We start from the raw sequence: 22,850 nt of genomic DNA, 5'->3' as shown, positions 1-22,850 counted from the left end.
TGCTGGGATTTAATAATAACCTTCTGACCAGACCATTTTCCAGCCACGTTTTTTTTTAGTTGCAATCCAGCCATCCATAATTCAGAAGAACACGATTCACAGTTCTGCTACTGTAGATGTATTCTCTTTGTATGGCTCCATCAGAGAAGAACAAGAATCCTGTGGTGTAACAAAAAAAAAAAAAAAAAAAAAGATTCCCAAACATGCTCATATACACATATATACATACATACACACATAATAGATAGATAGATAGATAGATAGATAGATAGATAGATAGATAGATAGATAGATAGATAGATAGATAGATAGATAGATAGATAGATAGATAGATAGATAGATAGATACAGACAGACAGACAGACAGACAGACAGACAGACAGACAGACAGACAAAGTGGGGCAAAAAAGTATTTAGTCAGCCACCAATAATTGCTCTCACAGTTGATTTCTTCACATCAAGCTGCTTACCTATTGCAGATTCAGTCTTCCCAGCCTGGTGCAGGTCTACAATTATGTTTCTGGTGTCCTTTGACAGCTCTTTGGTCTTGGCCATAGTGGAGTTTGGAGTCTGAATGTTTGAGGTTGTGGACAGATGTCTTTTATACTAATAACGAGTTCAAACAGGTGCCATTAATACAGGTAACAAGTGGAGGACAGAGGAGTCTCTTAAAGAAGAAGTTACAGGTCTGTTATAGCCAGAAATCTTGCTTTTTTTGTAGGTGACCAAATACTTATTTTCCACCATAATTTGCAAATAAATTCTTTAAAAATCAGACAATGGGATTTTGGGGATTTTTTTCTTATTTTGTCACTCATAGTTGAAGTGTACCTATGATGAAAATTACAGGCCTCTCTCATCTTTTTAAGTGGGAGAACTTGCACAATTGGTGCTGACTAAATACTTTTTTGCCCTACTGTAGATATAAATTGGATTTAATTAATCTCCAGTTTTTTATCACAGGTCATTATCTTTTTATTAAGAGCCCCACTTCAGCTGCATATAGCATTATGTTGCCAACAACATATTTCATTGTGAGCATGGTGCACTTTGGGTGGTTTTGTTCCAAATAAAGCTATGTATTTATGCACAAAAAGTGCAGCCCATGTTTATGTTCAATCTAGTTGGAGTGCTTCCACTTTAACCGTAACACACCATGTGTTTATGAAGCTCGCTTTATGCACAGGGGCATCATCATGCTAGAACATTGTCTGGGCTTTATAGTTCAAGTAATAATACTATAATCTTACAGTATTTTTTACAGTGCTTTTAAAAAAAGGACCACATATGGTTGTGATGCTCAGGGGTGCACATAATTTTGATTATATAGCGTATGCATGTTTACCAGTATTTTCGAAAGCAGCATCCACTTTGGTGCCGATACCCGGGAAATCTTCATGAATGGGTTTGGGGAAACTCCGAATAGCTCAAAATAGCTGCCAAAAAATGTACGCAATAAAAAAAATACAACCAATAATCAATGAATTCAGATGCTTTTGCATAACGGTTACTAAAATTCCACACTGCTGATGTTATTATAATTATATCTTTTTATTCATTCATTTTAATTCCTTTGTTTAATAAACTTAACACTGAACAGAAGAAAAAGAAGAATGCTTTAGTAACTATCTTACTTTATATTCTATGTAAAATGTAGCCAAAAATATTTTTTCATTCTTTTCTGTTAATTTTTTTCATTATTACCTTCAATATTTATCACCAGTAAAAAACAGAGTGCGGCCGGTAAAGATAATGTGCACCGCAGCGTCGATCTTCGTGACTGAAGCAGGAAAGCCAAAGTGTGAAATGTGCTTCGGATATTCGGGCAAGATGGAGATTGGTGTCACGCCCCAGAAGTACTGACCTGGACACACACACACACACACACACACACACACACACACACACACACACTGAGACTCATTTACACTCCATTAGTGTCTACTTTGTGAATATGAGACTGAAGTGTTTAAGGTCAGACCTTTGAAAAAGAAACTGGTGAGTTTTAATTTGAAGTCATAAGCTGCATCGACAGACGTGATGGAGGGCCACGTGGCTCTGATTAAAGTTTGTGGGATATTTGGCAGCAGGGGATTTTTCTTCCAGTAATATCTTGTAAGAAGAAAAGATAAAGTTTAGTGTCAAAAGGGACAATTATATCAGGTGGAAGAGTCGGAAGAGTTCATGTGTTTTATATGCTGATTTAAATATAATTGATTTCACTTAGATGATTCACCATTTCCCTAAACTTCAGAAAGAGAAATCTAAAATAAATCAGTAAAGAACATAAAATGCTGTCTTACTCATTCTTAAAGAAGTAAAGCTCGTTCCATATGTTGACTGCAGCATCAAACACTAAGTCTCGATTGCACGGATCTGGTGGATATGGGTTTGGTTGTGGATCCGGTTGGGGACCTGGTTGTGGACCTGGCTGTGGACATGTGCACTTACATTCATTGTCACCTTGGAGACAAATGAAAATTTTATTCTGTAAATGCACAATGTATTGTTTTGCTTTCTTCCTCCTGAATTCATCTGATTTGCTTTCCTAATCACCATAGAGAGCCTGAATTCCTTGTTTATCGTCCAGAGGCAGCTGATATCCATTAGTGTTGATGTATCTGTACGTAGGATACATAAGAGCAGAGGGATCCCGTGAGTGATCCAACCCGAGCGCATGTCCGAACTCATGGGCAGCCACCAAGAGCAAGTTCATACCTTAGGAACAATATTTTAAATATATTCATACACATCATACAATAAACAGTTTCTCTTTTTATTTCAGCTGGGAATGTTATCTACAGTATCTACAGTATGTATATATAATATCTCCGTGTCTGCTTTGCCTGCTGAGCTCAGAGTCCATGTCTCGTCCTCATCGAAGTGTGAATCACCTCCCTCGTTAGGACCAGGAGCATAGGCGTGAGCCAGAGTACCACTAGGACCATCGAATGGGGAAAAATCTCCATGATCTGAAGAAAAATAACACATTGAAGATATGGAACATCATACATATGTCCTAAACAAGATTCTGTTCACTACAAAGTCCATGAGCTATTTAAGAGTGTGTCGGATTTGCTCGGATTTATATACAAAATAGTGCACTAGCTATAAACTAACAGGAACCAGTGTGTGTTTCACTGAACATCTAGTGCACCCACATCTGGCTTTGAAGAGAATCATGATGTCGGCCGTGCCACTGTAGATCTGCTGAAAGGTGAGTGGAGTGACGTCGCTGTACAGCTTGAACGCCTGAGCGATGGTGGCATCCACTTCCCACTGGCTCAGATCTGTTGTGTACTCTGTTATTCTAAAAATGAAACATGATACAGTGTTATAATTGTCCAAATCCATTTGTTTGAATGTTAGGGAACAAAAGAAATGAATGGAAACATCACAGCAATTAGCCGAAACACAATCAGCAAATGTTGTTGCTTGGATTTTCCAGATTCTGGTTTATTTTTTAAGGATTAATACATATGTCCTTCAAGACTTTAGTCCTAAAGATTCAAATCTGCTCATTTTCATATTTCTAACAGCCATAACGTCTTCAGATTTTGTGGTGTACTTTAATCCAGCATATCTCCACACCCCTAGACTCCTCAACTCAGTTGTAGCATTGGAAGCAGCTGTACCTGTATGTAATGGTTTGTTTTTTCCATCTGGGCGCGCCCCAGAAATGTTGGTAATTTGAAACGTCGGGAACGCCACAGCGTGGCTGTTTCATCACCTCAATGGTGTTTGTGTCTAGCTTGCCTGTGACCTCCAGCCCAAAAAACTCCTGCATACGCTTCAGGTGTAACTCCTGAGTGTCCTGGTTTTCCTCTTGTCCACTAAAGGCTGATATAGCTTTGGAATTCATGTAGAACTGCTTCAGATATTTCTGAAGAAACAAGACAAAACAAGATCAGCCAGGCTGGTCTGAACATCACTTACATCGTCATTGGAATTGATATGAAACTACACGAAAAATGTAAATTTTTATCTAAAGTAAATAAAACCTCAGCTATCTCCCGATCTTGAGCTATGACTCGATCCTCTATGTTAATCACAGGAACGCCAATGCAAAGCGCCAGACACGCTCCAAACATCAACATGAGAACGCTTGTGTCCTTTATCTTCATGCTGTCTACTTCTGGCAACCTGGAGGTGTGACGATGTGTTATATCTGCTCTATAAACCAACTCGGTTGTTTACATTGTTTGGCATTTCCCGTAAGCTCAAGTTCAACTCTGGCAGTCATGCCCTTGATCACAGTGAACAAAAGGTCTTTAGTTCATGAGGCAGCTGGAAGCAATCCATGTAGCTGGAAATATAAATTTCTCTACACAACAAGATACAAAACATAAAATAAATAAAGTAATATATTAATTTAGAATCCTTAATGGTACTGTGTATAATCTTACAGCAATCCATCTCTAAAATATCCCATGCAAAAGTAGGAATTCTATTTAATTTCAGCAGGTGAGAACACAGCAATTATACATTTGGTCTGGTAGAGGAGCTCGCAGTGTATAAGGATCTATTTAGCCCTGCATGTTGATCTGATGATTATGTAATTTAATATTTTGCATAAACTAAAAAATATCCGGTCGATTTACACAAGCATGAGTACTGAGGGATAGGAACCTGACTGCAATACAGTGAAAGAAAAGGCAGGGGGCAGTAGTGAAAATTACTTCTATTTACTTTCATGGCAATAAAAATAAGGTCTAGAGACGGATTATGGAAAATGTCAATGTTCATGCCATACTTCATGGTCGACGCTGTTCTCAGGCGCACAGAGAGCACCGTGCACATCACCCATTGAAACTCACATTTGAAAATAGCTTTATACATTTTTCATTTGACACGCTGAAATTGTTACACATACAGTAGTTAAAACACAGCGTGAGGCATAAGCGTGACATTTTTCTGCTATCAGCTCAGAATTTTTGTTTATGCCTTTGCACAGAAGCTTCGTTTGTCAAAATGAAAAAACATTTACGTATTTTTCTGACTATAGCATGTGTTTTTAAGTCAGTAAAGCTTTAGTCAGTTATATTGGTAGGAGAATGCTGAGGATGGAGCCACCAGGAAGGAGGAAAAGAGGAAGGCCAAGGAGGAGGTTCATGGATGTGGTGAGGGAAGACATGCAGGTAGTTGGTGTGAAAGAGGCAGATGTAGAGGACAGGGTGGTATGGAGACGGATGATCCGCTGTGGCGCCCCCTAATGGGAGCAGCCGAAAGAAGAAGAAGAAGAAGAAGAAGAAGAAGAAGAAAAAGAATCATTCTGCCAACAGCATGAGCCAAATGTAAATCAGCACAAATATAAAGAAGTCCATGATGGCTTACTGTATAATGGATGCTATACAGTATGTATTTATATTTTGGCTGTAAGTAGTGGATCAGACTTCAGATAAACTGTACATTCATAGAAATTATAGAATTGGATGGAAGGGAAGAAAGAATGCACCAGTGTGTGTGGTTTGCAGTCAGACTTCCACATTTCTGGCTATGTTTGTACTGACTACTTTACTTTTATTCTGTCAATCATTGATCCTACGCCTACAATCGACAACAACTTTTATACATTTATTATTCATTGCCAAACTCCTGTACTTCTTATCTTTCATTTCTCACCTTTTATTATCATGTGCAGCACTTTGGCCAACCAAGGTTGATTTTTAAATGTGCTTTATAAATAACATTTGATTTGATATTGGGTGCTGAATATCTATATTTTTATGTTGTCTTAACGTAACCTGAGGCTCCACCGAGAGGAACTCCATTTTGAAAAAATATTGACATGGTAAGGCAAATATTGATACAAAAACTAAATTCAGAAATCACTTAAACACAAACCAGCTGTTGATTTTTTTTTTTTACCCCCCAACCATAACACCCTAAAAAACCATCAAGGAAAAACTGCTTTAGGGGTATTTAATGACGTTACCACAGTGCATGTAGAAGGTTTTGGAGACAAAGTGAGAGAGGTCTGATTGTGATGGTTTGGACATGTGCAGAGGAGGGACATGAGGTATATCGGTAGCAAAATGTTGAGTATGGATCCGCCAGGAAGGAGGAAAAGAGGAAGGCCAAGGAGGAGGTTTATTGATGTGGTGAGGGAGAACATGCAGGTAGTTGGTTTGAAAGAGGCAAATGTAGAGGACAGAGTAATAGATGATCCGCTTTGGCGACCCCTAACAGGAGCAGCCGAAAGAAGACGACCACCACATTTGCTATATTTCCAAAACAAACTTGTACTGGTGCTAATTTGGTGGTAGTATCTCAGTGGTTAAGGTTCTGGGTTACTGATTGGAAGGACATGGGTTCAAGGCCTGGTATCACTAAGCTGTCGTGTTTGGTGGCAGTCAGCAAGACCCTTAATCTTCTGTGCTGTATCATATCAGACCCTGTACTCTGACCTCAGTTTCCTCCCATCGCTGGAATATGCAAAGAAAGAATTTCACTGTGCTGTAAAGTACAAGTATGAAGCACCTTTCGTTCTTTTCCGAAGAAAATCCGAGTGGAGACTCACCTGCTGAAGGCTTCTGCATGTCTCGCTGGACAAATCCAACAAAATTCTACCATTCACTTTATAAATCAGAATTACACAGAATTTTCACATCATTTAGCATAATGCTAATATCAAATTCCTCATATCATGTAGCCCTAGATGACTTCATTTTAAAAAAAAAAAAAAAACCTGCCCACATTGGTTTATTAAAGTGTATGAAAGAAGCCTTTGCAAAGTCTATAATGTATTATTAATATATTCAAACCCTCTAATCTTTACCACAGTGTGCTGTAAATTAGTGCTCATGGATTTTTACTGCATTTCAGTGAAGACCCTTTAGACACAAACATATAACAAACATATAGAGACAAACATCTGTGGACATATGAGATTTGTATTTAGTTTTTGAACATCCAATTCCATATTTATTCCCTTTTTGCTGTTTTAATAACCTCCACTCTTGAAGATGTTTCACTAGATTAGAGTGTGGATGGGGGGGAACTGTGAGGAGATTCATTCAGCCACAAGGGTGTTAGTAAAGTCATGTACTGCTGTAGGTGAGGTGAGGAGTCCTGGGGTGCAGTCAGTGTTTACATTCATCCCGAAAGTGTTCAATATAGCTGAGGTTCAATGCGCTGGAGCAGCTCTTCCACTCCAACTCCATGTAAAGCAGATCTTCATGGAGCTGATTTTGTACACAGAGGCATAATCATGCTGGAACAGGTTTGGGTTTTCTAGTTCAAGGCTAAATTTAGTGGCACATCCAAAGACACAATTATGTGCCTCTAAGTTTGGGGAACAGTTTGGGAAAAAAGCACATATGGATAGAAAAGTCAGTGTCCCAATGCTTTTGTCCACATATCCATACATTTTCAGAAAGAGTGAGAGAAATATGAGAGAAAGTGTGAGTGTAAGTGAGTGAGGTGTGAGTATTTCCAAGTGTGGAGATTTTCTCCTGAATTTCCACGTGTCAAGTGTGTAATCTTTTTTGCTCATTTGTATAAAAAGTTCGGTTCAGTTGACGGTTCAGAGAAACAAAAATGAAAGCGTCAGTGTGTGACCTAAACGTTCTGTCCACTCACGCAGTAATATGACTGAAAGAGTGCAGTGGAAACACAGGAAAACAAAAAACAGATTAAAGTCACCTGCTTGATGTACAGATGATACCTGGTGCAATCACAGACCTCCAGTGTGTGGGCTAAACCCCACCACAGTGGGACAATTAAACACGAGGTAAATCCCAACACGATCGTATCATCCCGATGGTTGATTTTCAATTTAAACGAAAGTGATTATTGCCATTGTGGATTTTCTTTCATTTTCATTCGTGTTGTGTCTTTTACTAAATGTATTACAACAACAGGCACCTGGTTCTAAAACCAGAACTACAACCGTGTAAACAATGTGACAGGGCTACAGAAAAAACTGGGCTAGAAGGTTGGCCAGCCCGAGGACGATGAGGAAAATGTGGAAGCAAGCAGAGAGCCATCGCAATTCACCACTACGTCTCAGGGCCATCAGATGGACAGCTGAAGGGAAGACAAACACCAGGGCCAAACCGCATGTTGCTCCTGAATACCTACACACACACACACACACACACACACAATAGAAATTATAACATCTGTGTCCTTTGGAGAAAAGAAAAAAAAAGACATTTCAAAAATGTATTCAATAATCTTTTTTTTTGTGGGGGGAAGAGTTAATATATGCAACAGCGACCTCTTAAGGTCTCACTGTGCATGCACAACCCAGGCCTTATGACTACGTATGTATTTGGGAAAAGATAATTAAATCCAAATATTTTATATATATATATATATATATATATATATATATATATATATATATATATATATATATATATATATATAAAATAAGTTTATTACAAATTATCTGTTTGTGTTCTAATTGCTTTTTACATTATGCCATTTCTTTTTACAAAATATAGTTTTTGTGATTGGTTATCAGCAGTCAGCCTTCAAATCATATATTGTCATTATAAAATTTCAGGTCATTATTTGATGTTTTTTGTTTGCCTTTTAACTTTTATTGCTTCTAGTTTGCATTTTCATTTCCTTTCAAAGCAAACAAAACCGAAAACAGGTTGCTTTTTAACTATTAATGTCTTTCCTTTACTGCACAACACATGATCAATGATCTCACTACAACTTCCCATGGCAGCTAAATGTGCTTGGAAAATGTTCTCACTGCAACTGTGATTATTTGATTAGTGACGCTCTGATTGACAAAGAAATAAATAAAGCGATCCGTCCCACCCACACAGAGCACATATTCTCTCTTGGCCTCTAGATGGCAGTGGAATCACATAATTAAACTCAAAGTAAGAAGATTGCACACACAAGAAACGTGTAAGGTTTCATTTCTGCATTACATTTGAAACTGAGAGTGAATACAGGAAACAATGTTTTGGTGAGACAAGGCCTCCAGATTCTCTACACTCCATCCAAACAATCTCTATACATGAGATTGTAAAGTGTGTTTTGTTCATTTCACTGCTGTTCATTCGATAGACAAAAGTATTGGGACACCTGACTTTTCCCCTCATATGTGCTTCTTCCCCGAAATGTTATCACAAAGTTAGAGACACACAATCTTACAGGATTTCTTTGGATAAGGTACAATTACATTTTGAATTTTGAGACCCACACCTGTTCCAACATGACATTGCTCCGGTGTACAAAGCCATCTTTATGAAGAGATGATTTACATGGGTTGGAGTGAAAGATCTCCTGTTATAGAGCTCTGACCCTCAACCCTATTTTTTTTCATGCGGACTGCACCCCAGGCCTCCTCACCTACATCAGTAGCTGACTTTACGAACACCCTTGTGGCTGAAATATGACATTAAATGAGGATGTAATATCAGTATTATGCTAAATTCACACTTCACATGTTTTTACATGTTCAAGTTCCCAGGATACAGAGGTCACAACCCTTACCTTGTCTAACCTGCATTTTAGATCTGGATTCTAGATATTTGAAAACTCCCGCATCTAATGTCAAACTTCAGAGCAATTAAAAGTACAGAAATGTACCTAAATGGTTGGCTGTTAGGTAATGTCTAAACAGAAGGTATAGAAAGTCTCTTATCCATTAGTTTTCTTTCAGTTAAACTATGAGACCCAGACATGTTCAGACATGACAACACCCCTGTGCACAAAGCAGCAGAACAAGACATGCTCGAAAATAAAGCAGAAAGTCTTCCCAGAAAGCGAGGGTAGATGATATAACAGTAAAAGGGCCATAGATTGCAGATCTAAAAGATAAAATTAACAGAATTTATCAGAATTTAACAAACGTAACTTTGGTTTCTCTGATTATACTGAAGTAGTGTGACACATATCTTAATTAAAAAAAAAGCTTTTTTAATTTGAGTCGACAACCACAATATATATACCATAAATATATATGTATATATGTGTCATGTCTATACACAGTTTCCCCTGAGTGTTCTCGAGAACCTGTAGCAGCTCTTCCAGAGCCCAGTACTCGGTGGTTGGGGACCTCTGGTTTATGGTGTACCACAGGGTTCTGTAGCAGGCCCTTTTTATTTATCCCATACTCTTTCAATTAGTCAAATTAATCCCCACCCACTAACTAACACAGGGCAGCTAAGCACACCAGGCAGAAAAGTGTTACCTACCCTTTTATCGCCACCAATAGTTGATTGCTGGAACTATCGTCAAAACTTCATACCAATAGTTTTTCCGGGTTGCGTTATACAATACGAGAGTAGCCTCTAGAGGCGAATCACTGACACCACGTGCCGTCCTTTTGATTAATTTCGGATGTAACTGTTGTTATTTATTTGTTTTAAGTGTTCATTTTTGTTTCGGTTTAAATGCATGTCTTTTATTTTTGTCAATATTTCTTAATTAAATATATTCAATAATAATATATTTATTATTTGGGATGTTACTTTTGTTTCAGTATAAATGCGTCTTTTTTCCCTCCTTTAATATTTATTAATTTAAATAAACTCAATATTAATAAATATTTATATTAATTAAATTTAGCACTTTTTTTAATTTAGTATCCATTTGATTTGATTTATCCATTATAATCAAATACGATCCAACCCAGTTATTGGTATGGGTCAACCTCTAAATTATCATCATTAGTAATGGTACTACAACTACAAATTGGTAGTCATTAAAAATATGTTTTTGTCAAAATTTGAAGTGTCAAACTTTTCGCTCACCTGATAATGGAACCAATGTTGGGGAAAAAACAGGCCATTAGGACCCCAGCAGTCACAAGTACAACGTTCAGCCCGAAGACATGGAAAAAACTATTGGGGGAAACAGCAGTTTAATAATTGTTATATTTTATAGGATATTTTTAAATTTTTTTAATGTTTTTACATTTTATTAGACACTTTTACTATTGTGATTATCAGTACACCTTTATGACAATTTATTGCTGCTACTGTCCTGACTACTTGATCTATTCTTACATAGAACCACTAAACAAAACACAAAACTCTCCCAATATTCAGGTCCTAAACATGCAGCTACTTGACGGGACATGATTGTAAAAGCGTCGTATTACAAAGACGACATAATAATCATTCCAACACATCAATTTCGGCTGAATAGCAATACAGCATACCAAGTTTCATACCATCCGAACTGCACATTTAAGCGTTTAGCCATTTTGCTTGCTATTTTATTAAGTTGTTTATCTTGTTCATGGCCAGAATCCTGTGGAAAAGACTGGAATGAAGAAAAAAAAAGGATGGATGAAATGTGTGAAGGGAAAAAAACACTTTGCTGAAAGTGCTTTTGAAACTTAACACCATAATTCTAAATACGTGAGCGATTACATACTTTGTTTTTTCAGCTCTGGATCACTCAGGTCACAGCTGAAGAAAAATTAGAAGATCGAGAGAAAAAAAAAAAAAAAAAGTTTTCTTTTCCTAAATGATAGTCATTGTTTTTTTCCACAGAACCATGACAGACACCTGATCTAAAACCAGTCTTTCAGATACACTGCAGAGGATCAGTGCATACTGTTTGTAGTAAGCCCACATTACCTGGGGTAGGGATTGCCAAAGAAATGGCCCATGATCTGCACCCGAACCAGGTACCCCAGCAGAGGGTAGACGGTGGTCATTTGGAACAGCAGAAAGGCTCGAGCTACAAACACCAAAACATCACTGCTGGGAAAGTTATCCAGAAAGTTCTGCACCAAAGCAAAAGGTTAGTATTAGAATCCATGGCTAAATAACAAAAACTGAGCGTTAGGTGAAATCTGAAGAGTTACAAAGACTTACTGGTTCAATGCAGTCTTTAGAAAGTGGTGGAGATGGAAATGAAACAAACACCAGGACTCCCACATAGAGGTATGTTAGACCTACTAAAAGGTAGGCCAAGGACAAGTCCCGAACCTGCAAACACAAAACGTAATAAGTATGTTATACAGACGCCCTTTTTAGATCCCATTTCCATACACACATTGTCCAATTTGATTCTTTCTCCAGAGTCTTGGTGATCCTGCATCCATTCTTTCTGGCTGACAGGAGTATAAGCAGATGTGGTCTTCTGCTATTGTAACTCAATCACCTCATGGTTGAATGTGCTGAGAATTCTGAAATGCTTTTATCAGACACTCTTATCCAGAGCGACTTATATTTAACTCATTTATGCAACTGAGCATGTATTGGATTAAGAGCCTTGCTCAGAGGCCCAGGAGTGGCCGCTTGGTGTGGTTGGGATTTAAACTCACACCCTTCAGATCCAAAATTCAATGCTTTAACCAATAAGCTATCACATCCCACATACAGGGATTCTGCAGGTTATACCAAGTTACATTTGTGACTTTTGAAGACCTTTTTAAAACCGTTAAGAATGAAAAGTCACGATAGCAAAAACATACACAAATACGTTGTTAGAAACCGGACTCAAAACCGAGCCCTAAATTCATCCAAATATCGCTAAACTCGCTAAACTTCGCCATAGCTAAAAATTGTTTTCTGTTTTCTGTGGTTCAATACAAGAGATTCGAGGCAATAACAGAAAGCTGATTGGCTGTTGATCTTATTTAATGCGAATGACAGGAAATTATATTTGGTCGAGCGAAAGAAAAAACACCACCACAGAAACTAACAGAAAACAAGACTTAGAACAGCAAATGTAAGACTTTTCTTAAAGCCTAAAATATAGAAAATAGACTTTTATTTTAGGATTTTATATTTTAGACTCTAAGAGGTGCAGGAGACTCTGCAAAAACGATCATTCGTTTTAGCTGAACTCAGCATTACACGTGATCAGGAAACACAACAAATAAAGAAACTAAAACAAAAAGACATGACTTCTGGTAACAACGACCTTCATACTCTTTGCTAATGAGACCTGATCAGGAAGTCTGCCTTTCCCACAGAAACTCAGCTCGGTCACTTACAAAGGCTGTTCCTTAATATCTGTGCTCTGCTTCTGTATGCAGTGATGAGCAAACTGATGCAACATGGCCTTCAAGTTTGGTGGGATCTGTTATCAGTTTATCAGTGCGCCATAAAATATCCTGTAAATTTCAGGTTTTTTTAAGACATCACGGCACTCACGTTGTTCTCCTGATTCTTGTTGCTCTTCATGAGGGTGATGATGCAATTGTGGATGAAGAAAGCCAGCGTGAGGACACCGGTGAGTTGAGGACACAAGACTCGAAACTCTGGACAACAGACAGTGAAACTGCTTGGGTCAGCACTTTAAAACAAAAAGCACTAATCAGTAATGTACACCGAGGACCTGAACGTTCCCTGAGACGTTTTACTTGATCTGAAAAGTTGGTGTTTGCTATTCAGGACCTCATTGGTGACAGCTTGTCATGAAGAAGATATTTCATGGAAATACTTAAGGTCAGAAAAAGATTTAGTTTTTCCTTTATGCTTGTAAAATCACTTTATCTTATTGGTTGTATCATAGTTGAATTATTCTATTCCAATGGTGCACAAAAAACAGAAAACAGTGACTTCACTGGTACACAGAGAATTTGTCACTCAACCTCTAGAGGCAACCTAATTACTGAATTAAAAACATGGCACTACGGTGCAGAATCCTGTATTCATTCATCTGTTCCTGGAACTGGTGTTTACCTGCGACAAAAAAATTTGAAGACTCAAACCAATGGAACTCCAGGTGAAAGCCTAGCCGAAAGGCTTTAAGGGTGACCAGGACGAGGAGGTAGATCACTGAAAGAGTACCTGCGTGAAATGAAACAAAACCTATTTGCATGAAAGTCCCCTTACACACGAACAGTATGGAAAATACAAAAAGAAAAAAAAAATCAATACCCACTCCAACAGAAAAATGCAAATGAATTTGCATCAAATGGATTTGCATTGGTGCAAGAAAATTTCATCAAATATGCAAAACCTTTACAATCATTACAATATCGACGAAATACCAGTTCCACTTTATTATCCTACCCAATCCGAATATTTAAACGAGTTCGTTTTTACAGCCCTCCTTTCTGATCAAATTGGAACGTCGGCATGAAGAAACACTTACCCAGGAAGGTGAACCTGGCGAAGAAGGAGGCCGAGCGAAAGCAGAGCAGCGGAAAAAGCAGCAGGATGAGGTATAAAGGGATCGTGTTGGTTTTGTTCCACCAGTGATCAAACAGTGCCGTGTCTGAACTGTTACCGCTCACGTAGTGCTGGCTAAGGCTTTTGTTAATATCGGGATCCACATCTGGGTATGGGCAAAGCACTGGGAGAGAAGATGAAACTAGATTACTGCGACAGCACACATTAGAGCTCATTAAGCATTAGGGAGTATTATAACTTGCTTACTCAGCAGTGAGATCAAATAGATAGATAAAAACTTTATAGAGTATGAACGAGCTGCATTTAAAGGATTGTGTAATATATATATTTTTTTTATTCTAAAAGGTTAAATAAGTGTTTTTGGTTCAAAGAATTCAAACATATTTTGCCCCCATACCATTCCCAAACCTTGATTGGCTGATTCTAAAGGAAAAGGACATTGTTGGCGTATAGCTATGTTGATTAAATAACATGTGATCGGAGTGACTCGAAGCTACAGTTGATCCGCAGTTTTTCCGCAATCATGAACTGTCTCGAAGTCTGTGGCTACAACAGCTTGTAGCTTGGAACCTGATGTGGTCTTGTGTACTCTTGTAAATCGCCCACCAACCCGCCTACAGCATTGTTTGCCGTATTGTGCATTCCAAGTTGCTTTTCTGCTCACCACATTTTGGTTAAATAGGTTACGAGAGACTTCCTCTCGTTCTCCTCTGACCCCTCTAAATGAACAAAGCATTTCCGCACGCAGAACCGCTGATTACACGATGGTTTTTTTTTCTTTCCATATAAACAAACTATCTGTATACTCTGTATAGTGTTATTTATGTCGGTATGTTTTCGAGTCACCAACACACATGGCCAATAAACCTGATTCTGATACTCCATGCTGCCATATGATTGGCTGGAATTAGACTGATTGCATGGATGAGCAGTGGTACAAGTACATTTAGGGCATTTGGCAGATGTCCTTATCCAGAGCGAACTTCAACATCAAAAATCTCTCACAGATACCAACCTCTCGCTGTTCCATTTGTGCCGAACTCCGAATCGGACATGTTGACGTTGTGAACGTAGTCTGGTGGTAGAAAAAGAAAAGCACTATTGCCTGATGACGCATTAAACCAATATCTAAACCACAATGAATCATTGAATTTATGAAAGCAATGCCACTGTGGCTGCTTACCGTAGATGAATTTTCCCGTATTGAACAGGAAGTTGGACATAAGCACCCAGTAAACCACCATGGCTCCAATCAGTGATATCATGGAAAAGAACAGACTTGACCACTGTCCCATTCTCCCGAAGTAATATTTACACACATCAGGGAACTCCCAGTCTGAAGTATCTATATAAGCTGTTATAAAAAAAATTACAAAAAGATGTAAACACAAGCTTGATATCATAGTAATCTCTTGAACTGTACACACATATATAAATAAGTATTGATAGAATGCTTCCAAAATGCTGAATCCACATACACCAAAGTGTAAAAGTGGAACAAAAAGCATGCTGCTACATGTGAAAAACACATAAGGAAGTATAGACTCATAAAATTCTAGCACTCTTGCCAACAGCAGTAAACAGCACAGCAGGGGGGGGGGGGATTGGTTGCCAGCGGTAACACTGAACCGTGAAAAGATTTATTCTGCGAATCATTAGCATTGCTGAGAGATGGGTAATGCGCCTGTCCTTTTAAAAAACATCTCCTTTAGTGTATCTGAAACCATTTAACAGAACAGTGTATCAGACTATTAACATTACTACATGCTCCAGTATCTTATCCAGAGCAACTTACAATTCTCATTTATACAACTGAGCAGTTGAGGGTTAAGGGTCTTGCTCAATGGCCCCGCAGTGCCATCTTACTGTTGCTGGGATTTAAACTCATGACCTTCTGATCAGAAGTCCAACATCTTAACCACTAAGCTAACCCTTCCCTACAAAAAAAAAAAGTACAAACACTTCATTTACATTTATCCAGCGCAAATTACATGAGGTTAAGGGCCATGCTTAGGGGCCCAGGAGTGCCGGCCTGATCTCATGACTAGAGGTCGACAAATCACCGAAAGTTGATCGCTGGAAATATCAGCTATCGGCAAAAATCCATACCGATAGTTTTTCCGGCTTCCCGTCTGCTGTCTTTACAAGAGCGGCCTCTAGAGGTGAATCACTAACTGTGCTGTTTGTTTTTACATGCGAGACTGCATGTTGCACCTATTTATTTCATTTAGCACATTTTCATGATTCAGTACTTTTTTATTTTTGCAATACAGTACTATTTTACATGGAGTGTTTGTTTTTTATCCAGTATGGCTTTTAAAAACTATCAGTTGATTATCGGGTTATCGACAAGTACGACCAAACCTAACTATCGTTAAAATCCAACATCGGTCAACCCCTAACTCATGGACCTTCAAATCTAAAGTCCAACACCTTAAACACTAAGCTACTACCTCCCCCTACTACTACGAAGAAAAATCTTGTTTTATATTGTGACTTTCATAGATCCAAATGCATCAATGTTTTTCACAAAGAAGAAACCTATATTGACTTGAGAACTCCACATTACTCATCAGTGTTGTCTATGATTACGCTGAAGTGAAAGCGATAAGAGCCTTGGGGCTGGCTTACGTATTGATTTCGTGGACTTCAGGACTCTGTAGCAGCAGTAGAGTGTGATAAAGCCCATTAGGATGAGGATGATGATTCCCAACGTGAACCCAGACTGCAAAAAAACAAAACAAAAATCCAGTTATAGGCAAGTGATAAAGTGTCATTTTGGAAGAAATCTAAAGTGTCACACACACACACACACACACACACACACCTGCTTTATTCCCCATGGCATGCTCAGAATGGACGTTCCCATCATTGTATTCCAGATAGCAAAGCTACACAAATACAGGGGCTTGAAAATGACACTGGCATATTTTCCGGCATATCGTAACTGAATTTGCAGTAAGAATTAGAAAACTCATTTTTCATACATACATAGTGACAATACTTGGGTTTTTGACCGAGCCATCTCCGGCTTGAACTTTAAACGCTGTGCCCAGAGGGCTGTAAACATAGAGCTCTTCAGGTGAAGGGATCACATGGTCAGGAGGAGCCTTTAAAAGGGTTGGATAGAATAAACAAAAGCATTAGTTCATGACAAACATGTGGTGTAATTAGACTGCTTGGAGCGTGCTGCTATTAGGTCGTTTCAGAGTGCAAATCGATAATCAGTAGCTCTTTGTTTTCTTTACGCTGAAAAGGACAGATTGGGTTCCAACCAAATAAATATTAAACCTGCTGTGTATATGTGTGTAGTTTGACAAACGCTGTGTACTGAAATTAAGAGGAAAATGATCTATGTATTTCAATCAAGTAAAGCAGTTATCAATTGACCATTTAAACTGAATATATTTATTCTTCTCCACGAGATGCTTTGTCCTGGTCAGGGTTGCATTGGATTCCAGTAACTTTAGCCAGTTAATCAATGGACACAAAAAGACAAAATCAACCTACTGGTACATTTTTAAGAGGTGGGAGAACCGTTCAGAACATGGATTAAATCCAGGAAAAACTTTAGCAGAACATGAAAAAGTGATCAGTGAAGATCTGTGTTTGTGGACACCCGACCATAAGATTGGTATCTGCTTTTTTGAACATATTTTTATTCCACATTTAATTCCCATTTCCTGTTATAATAACCTCCAATCTTCTGGGTAGATGTTTCAATAGATTGTGGAGATTTGTGCTCTTTCAGCCACAGGGGTGTTTGTAAAATCATTTAGTAATCAACGTGAATAATTCATTCTTCCCAGGTGTTCGATAGGGTTGAGGTCTACAGCAGGCCAAGATCTTTCACTCCAACCCATATCTTCATGGCTTCTGCACAGGATTCAGGACAGAACAGGTTTGGGTCTCCTAGCTCAAGTGAATGGAAAACTTGGATCCAAAGTCAAATCAAAACATTTGTGTGTCTCCGAATTTGTGCAAACATTTTGCCAAAGAAGCACAGATGGCTGGAAAAGTCATGTTTCCCAATACCTTTGTTTATAAATTGTATCTGCTGCACCACTCGACCCAAATGCAGTCTGTGAGAAAAGTACATTAGCCTGACTGTAGAATCATTGTGGTTTCTAAAAGACGAAAGATTACCAGCAGCCTGTCTGATGATGCAGTCAGACGTCCGTAGTAATGAACTCTGCTGTTCAGCACTGAAGCCTCAGCAGACACGCGTTGCTCCTGAGCCAAGTCCTCCACAATGTTCCTGGGCTCTACATGGAAAGGCCTGCAAGCCAGAGACAAGTGATTTAAAACTTTTTTGGTTTTATACCTTTTGCAGTTACATTTTAAGTTTATAAACAAATGCCACCATGTCATATTAAATCACTGGTCAATTACCTCACGTCACATTAAATATTACACACACACACACACACACACACACACACACACACACACACACACACACACACACACACACACACACACTATAACTCCACCAACTGAGTGTTAAACAGCTAGTCCTCAATATATAACTGAATATGTATATTTATTCAAATGTCCCTTTTTTTCTATTTTACTTTAATATTTACTTTCATTTTACCATAAGCAACTGCAACCCAACAATTTCCCTATGAGACCAATACACACACACACACACAACACACACACACACCCCAGCCTTTGAAGAAACAAGAAAGAAAAATAATCCTGTCATGATTAAAATGTTTCTCAGAAAAAATTGGAAAATCGTACAGCAAACAGAAAAACAAAATCTTGGAAGGAGCAACGATCACTAAAAGCAACCAGCTGCTTGTGAAGGAAACAATTACAGGCATTCGTATTCGCACTATCAATGCACATCCGTGACATTTCAGCACATACGTGCTGGTACACTCACAGAAAGGGCTTTCAAAAGCTTCCCAGAAAACTCACTTGCCGTGCAAGTCGCACAAATTGCGGAGCTAAAAATACCACATCGGGTGACTTGTTGGTGATCGTTGCCGCGAGATCGTTTACGGAATTTCGAACCTTGGCCTTAGTGTTAAGCTAGGTGTTAATGTTTTTTTTGTTTTTTTCTTCTCTGCTTGGAAATTCATGTGAAACGGCAGCTTGCGCAGACATGTTAAAAACAACCAATGAGTTGAAGCGCCGGCTTGCACAGACAGCAAAACGTACTGTGACTCACGTGTATTGTGAGTGGCAGCCTTAGGGGTCAGAGTGAGTCAAATGAAAATAATGCGACAGTTAATGAGCGCATTAAACAAAGCAATGCTTAGACAAAGTAGCTGTCACTACATTGCTATTAAAGACAGTAGTGTAAAAGCATATCTACTGACCAGAAGGTTGGACGTTCAAATCCCAGCACTTTACCACACGTCTTTTTCTGCATTTTGAGTGTTTGCCACATGATATTTTCTCATTTCCATCATCAGTAAACAGTGAATAAAAAAAACAAAAAAAACAAAGAAAAGGCAGGTGGTAGCTCAGCGGTTAAAGCTCTGATTTGGCCAAGCTGCAACTCTTACGCCCCTGATGCCTCATGCGTGCTCCAGGGGTGCCGTATCATGGCTGACGCTAACATGGTTGGGATATGCAGTGAAAAGAATTTCACTGTGCTTTAATGTACAGTACAGACCAAAAGTTTGGACACACCTTCTCATTCAAAGAGTTTTCTTTATTTTCATGACTATGAAAATTGTAGAGTCACACTGAAGGCATCAAGGGCTATTTGACTAAGAAGGAGAGTGATGGGGTGCTGCGCCAGTTGACCTGGCCTCCACAGTCACCGGACCTGAACCCAATCGAGATGGTTTAGGGGTGAGCTGGACCGCAGAGTGAAGGCAAAAGGGCCAACAAGTGCCAAGCATCTCTCGGGGAACTGCTTCAAGACTGTTGGAAGACCATTTCAGGTGACTACCTCTTGAAGCTCATCAAGAGAATGCCAAGAGTGTGCAAAGCAGTAATCAAAGCAAAAGGTGGCTACTTTAAAGAACCTACAATATGACATTTTTCAGTTGTTTCACACTTTTTTGTTATGTATATAATTCCATATATAATTCCACATGTGTTAATTCATAGTTTTGATGCCTTCAGTGTGAATCTACAATTTTCATAGTCATAAAAATAAAGAAAACTCTTTGAATGAGAAGGTGTGTCCAAACTTTTGGTCTGTACTGTATATGTGACAAATAAAGGCGTCTTCGCTCAAAAAATAAATTAATAAATAAATAAATAAATTGTGGTGCTTATGTACTTTCCCCTAAATTACACCCCACTTGGTAAAAAATTTAGCAAATTTCTCTTCATCTGACATGATCCCTACTGTGAAGAAATCCTCAAAGCACTTAAAATACAAGCTCTCTATGTCCAGGTATGCGCAAGACACCAGGGTGTTATCATTTTTTACTATTAGTGTAAATATAGATCAGCTCTCCAGCTTTGACTAGCGTTAGCATTACTTTTTGGAGAGGGCAAATCCGGAGCTGGATACAAATTAGCTACCGATTACGTGTGAATCTGCAGCACTGCTGCTTGTTTAAAAATGCATGGAGTGCAATTATAAGGGCCTACAATCATCATTTCCTTTATGAAGCACCAGCACAATACAACAGATGCAGTCAGTGCCTGGTTTGGACTGCAACATGGCAGCATTTAGACGCTCTCAAGTCATGTGGAGGTAAAAAGTCTCCAAAACAAATACATCAAATGAATAAAAAGACACAAAACCCTGCAGTCTTCAGCAAACTGACCACTGAGTGACTAAAGACTTTATACATTCACTTTTAATTCTATTTCCTTGCAAATATTAGGTCTAACTTTCAGTGTTGTTTTTTTCTAAATAGTGTATGCTTGATATAGAACTCATACCTTCTTTGTCTCGAATCCAGAAAGTCTACCTGGTCCGAGTAGTAATCTTCTTCTGCTGCTTGAATGGAACCCAACAGCGGTTTCCCATCATCCTCCATGATGACTTCTGATTCACGTGCTTCACTCGAAAATCATTGCCTGGACAGAAATTAGGGAAGAAAAATAACCACAAATCAACCTCACCATTGCACGTGAACTCCTCTTTTCTGTAGAGGCTCGATCACATTTCCAATTTCTACCCTAAAATAAAAGAATAATCCTGTTTTTTTTAAGCCATAAAAAGCACAAACCTTGAACTAATTGAAGTTAAAACTAAATAAGCCCGCCTGAACACTGTGTCGTTCCCTACACTATTAGATTCCTCTCACTCCGATGAAAAGGCAAAGGTTCTGAGAGAAGTGTGAGCCCCTGTGTGTGAGCATGTGCAAAAGAGGTAGAGAAAAAAATGCAGCTGTCTAAGTCCACCCTTGAAGCTTCGACATTGAAGAATTCAAACATCAGCAGACTACTATTACACTCACCAGTCAGAGAAATGCTGTTTTACCAGTTTCCTAACTTTTCCATCTACAAAATGCTACGTTCATAAGTTTAAAACACACAGATCAAAATCCACTGAATGATAAATGCGGCTGTTTGTTACAAATAAGCAACGCAAGGCAGAAGGAATTTAATACTTCATCACAGAGTTTGGATTACTGTGAGCTTCATTCCTTATCTGTGAACAAGATTTTGTCATATACAGACTCGTATTGTCTAAATCGTCTCGTATTGTCTTGTATATTTTAAGATAAATTTGTAGTTTTATTTAAGTCTGTACTTTTGAGTCACCAACAGCTGGAATTCCTCTAGTCAATATACCAGATTCTGATATCTACAAGAACAAGTCTGGGTCACGATGAATCCTTGATCATAGACTAAAACTTCCAAAAACATAAAGCTTTAATGAAAAATAACCTACGTTTTCTAATGCACACTATGAAATTTTAAGGGTTCAAGAGTTCTGATGTTTTTTAGCACAAAATCACATGGCCTTTATGACTTTCCCAGGCTCAGGCTCCTGGATTTAATACTTGTTTGTTCAACTTAATTGAATTTTCACAAGTGTGACACTATTATTATTTGTCAGTTATTATTTGTTATATATATTTAATTATTCAACATTAAAATCAAGGCTCATTCGTTATTAGTACAAACATGCCATAACATACAACAAGGAAAGTTAAAAGTTTTAGACAAATGGACTTTTCTAAATATATCCTTATTTATAATTTTGTGTTTTGTTAATATAAAAAAACGCTGATTAAGTGAAAGTAGCTCCCATGCTCACCGAGTTCCTGGTTCTTGATGTCGCGTATGTAACCTCCCAAACTCAGCGCTATTAATCAACTTTACTTCTTTTATATGCTTTATTATATTTATATTCATCAACCTACCTGTAAATACAGTACTGTAGTGTCGCTTGATTTCCTTTGGAAACCGCAGGAACAACAATACACCGGGAAAACAACTTGTTTTGAAAGAGCCACGTGAATTGATGGCGATTTACATTAGCCTTCTGTGACTTGTAGTGTACATCTCAAATATAACAGTGCAAAACCAGGCTGAGGAAACTACATTACCCAGAATGCACCGGAGCAACCATTCTATTGCTGTTTTTTTTTTTTTTACGTGCAAGTGAAAGGAACTTCCTCAGTTTCTGCAAATGATCCAAAACATACACTTTTACAATTCATGCGTTTCTTTTATTATTTGTGTATTTATCTTCTGAAATCAATCATCCTCATAATTACTCAGTATTTTATTTAAAGTCAATTAAAGTTTTCTTGTGAATGGCCAAAAGTTTGTGGACACAACCATCAGAATTCCAGATTGAGGATTCAGGAGTTTATTGTCATATGTGCAGGAAATAATACAAAAT

At 38.3% G+C, this 22,850-nt stretch overlaps 2 protein-coding genes across 2 annotated transcripts; both read right to left on the bottom strand.

The window, feature by feature from the left end:
• Positions 1–1,664: 1,664 nt before the first annotated feature.
• On the bottom strand, positions 1,665–4,161 carry LOC310740942 (collagenase 3-like). The gene is made up of 8 exons (XM_083568166.1): positions 4,001–4,161; positions 3,635–3,882; positions 3,161–3,309; positions 2,846–2,971; positions 2,556–2,717; positions 2,303–2,462; positions 1,981–2,111; positions 1,665–1,863 (listed from the first exon to the last, which is right to left on the bottom strand). The coding sequence occupies exons 1-8, from the start codon at positions 4,121–4,123 to the stop codon at positions 1,706–1,708; spliced, it is 1,257 nt and encodes a 418-aa protein (XP_083424292.1). The 5' UTR covers positions 4,124–4,161; the 3' UTR covers positions 1,665–1,705.
• Positions 4,162–6,889: 2,728 nt separating this feature from the next.
• slc38a9 (solute carrier family 38 member 9) lies at positions 6,890–22,501 on the bottom strand. Its single transcript, XM_083568122.1, has 15 exons — positions 22,366–22,501; positions 20,933–21,070; positions 18,215–18,347; positions 17,060–17,178; positions 16,896–16,959; positions 16,700–16,793; positions 15,252–15,422; positions 15,084–15,143; positions 14,031–14,231; positions 13,616–13,723; positions 13,085–13,191; positions 11,798–11,911; positions 11,558–11,706; positions 10,724–10,813; positions 6,890–8,077 (listed from the first exon to the last, which is right to left on the bottom strand). The coding sequence occupies exons 2-15, from the start codon at positions 21,028–21,030 to the stop codon at positions 7,912–7,914; spliced, it is 1,674 nt and encodes a 557-aa protein (XP_083424248.1). The 5' UTR covers positions 21,031–21,070; positions 22,366–22,501; the 3' UTR covers positions 6,890–7,911.
• Between the last annotated feature and the right edge of the window lie 349 nt (positions 22,502–22,850).

The sequence above is a fragment of the Silurus aristotelis genome (genome assembly GCF_946808225.1).
Source record: "Silurus aristotelis genome assembly, chromosome: 18".
NCBI classification, from domain to species: Eukaryota; Metazoa; Chordata; class Actinopteri; order Siluriformes; family Siluridae; genus Silurus; species Silurus aristotelis.
The sequence above is the reverse complement of the archived record's forward strand: the minus strand, read 5'-3'. Positions and strand labels throughout refer to the sequence as shown.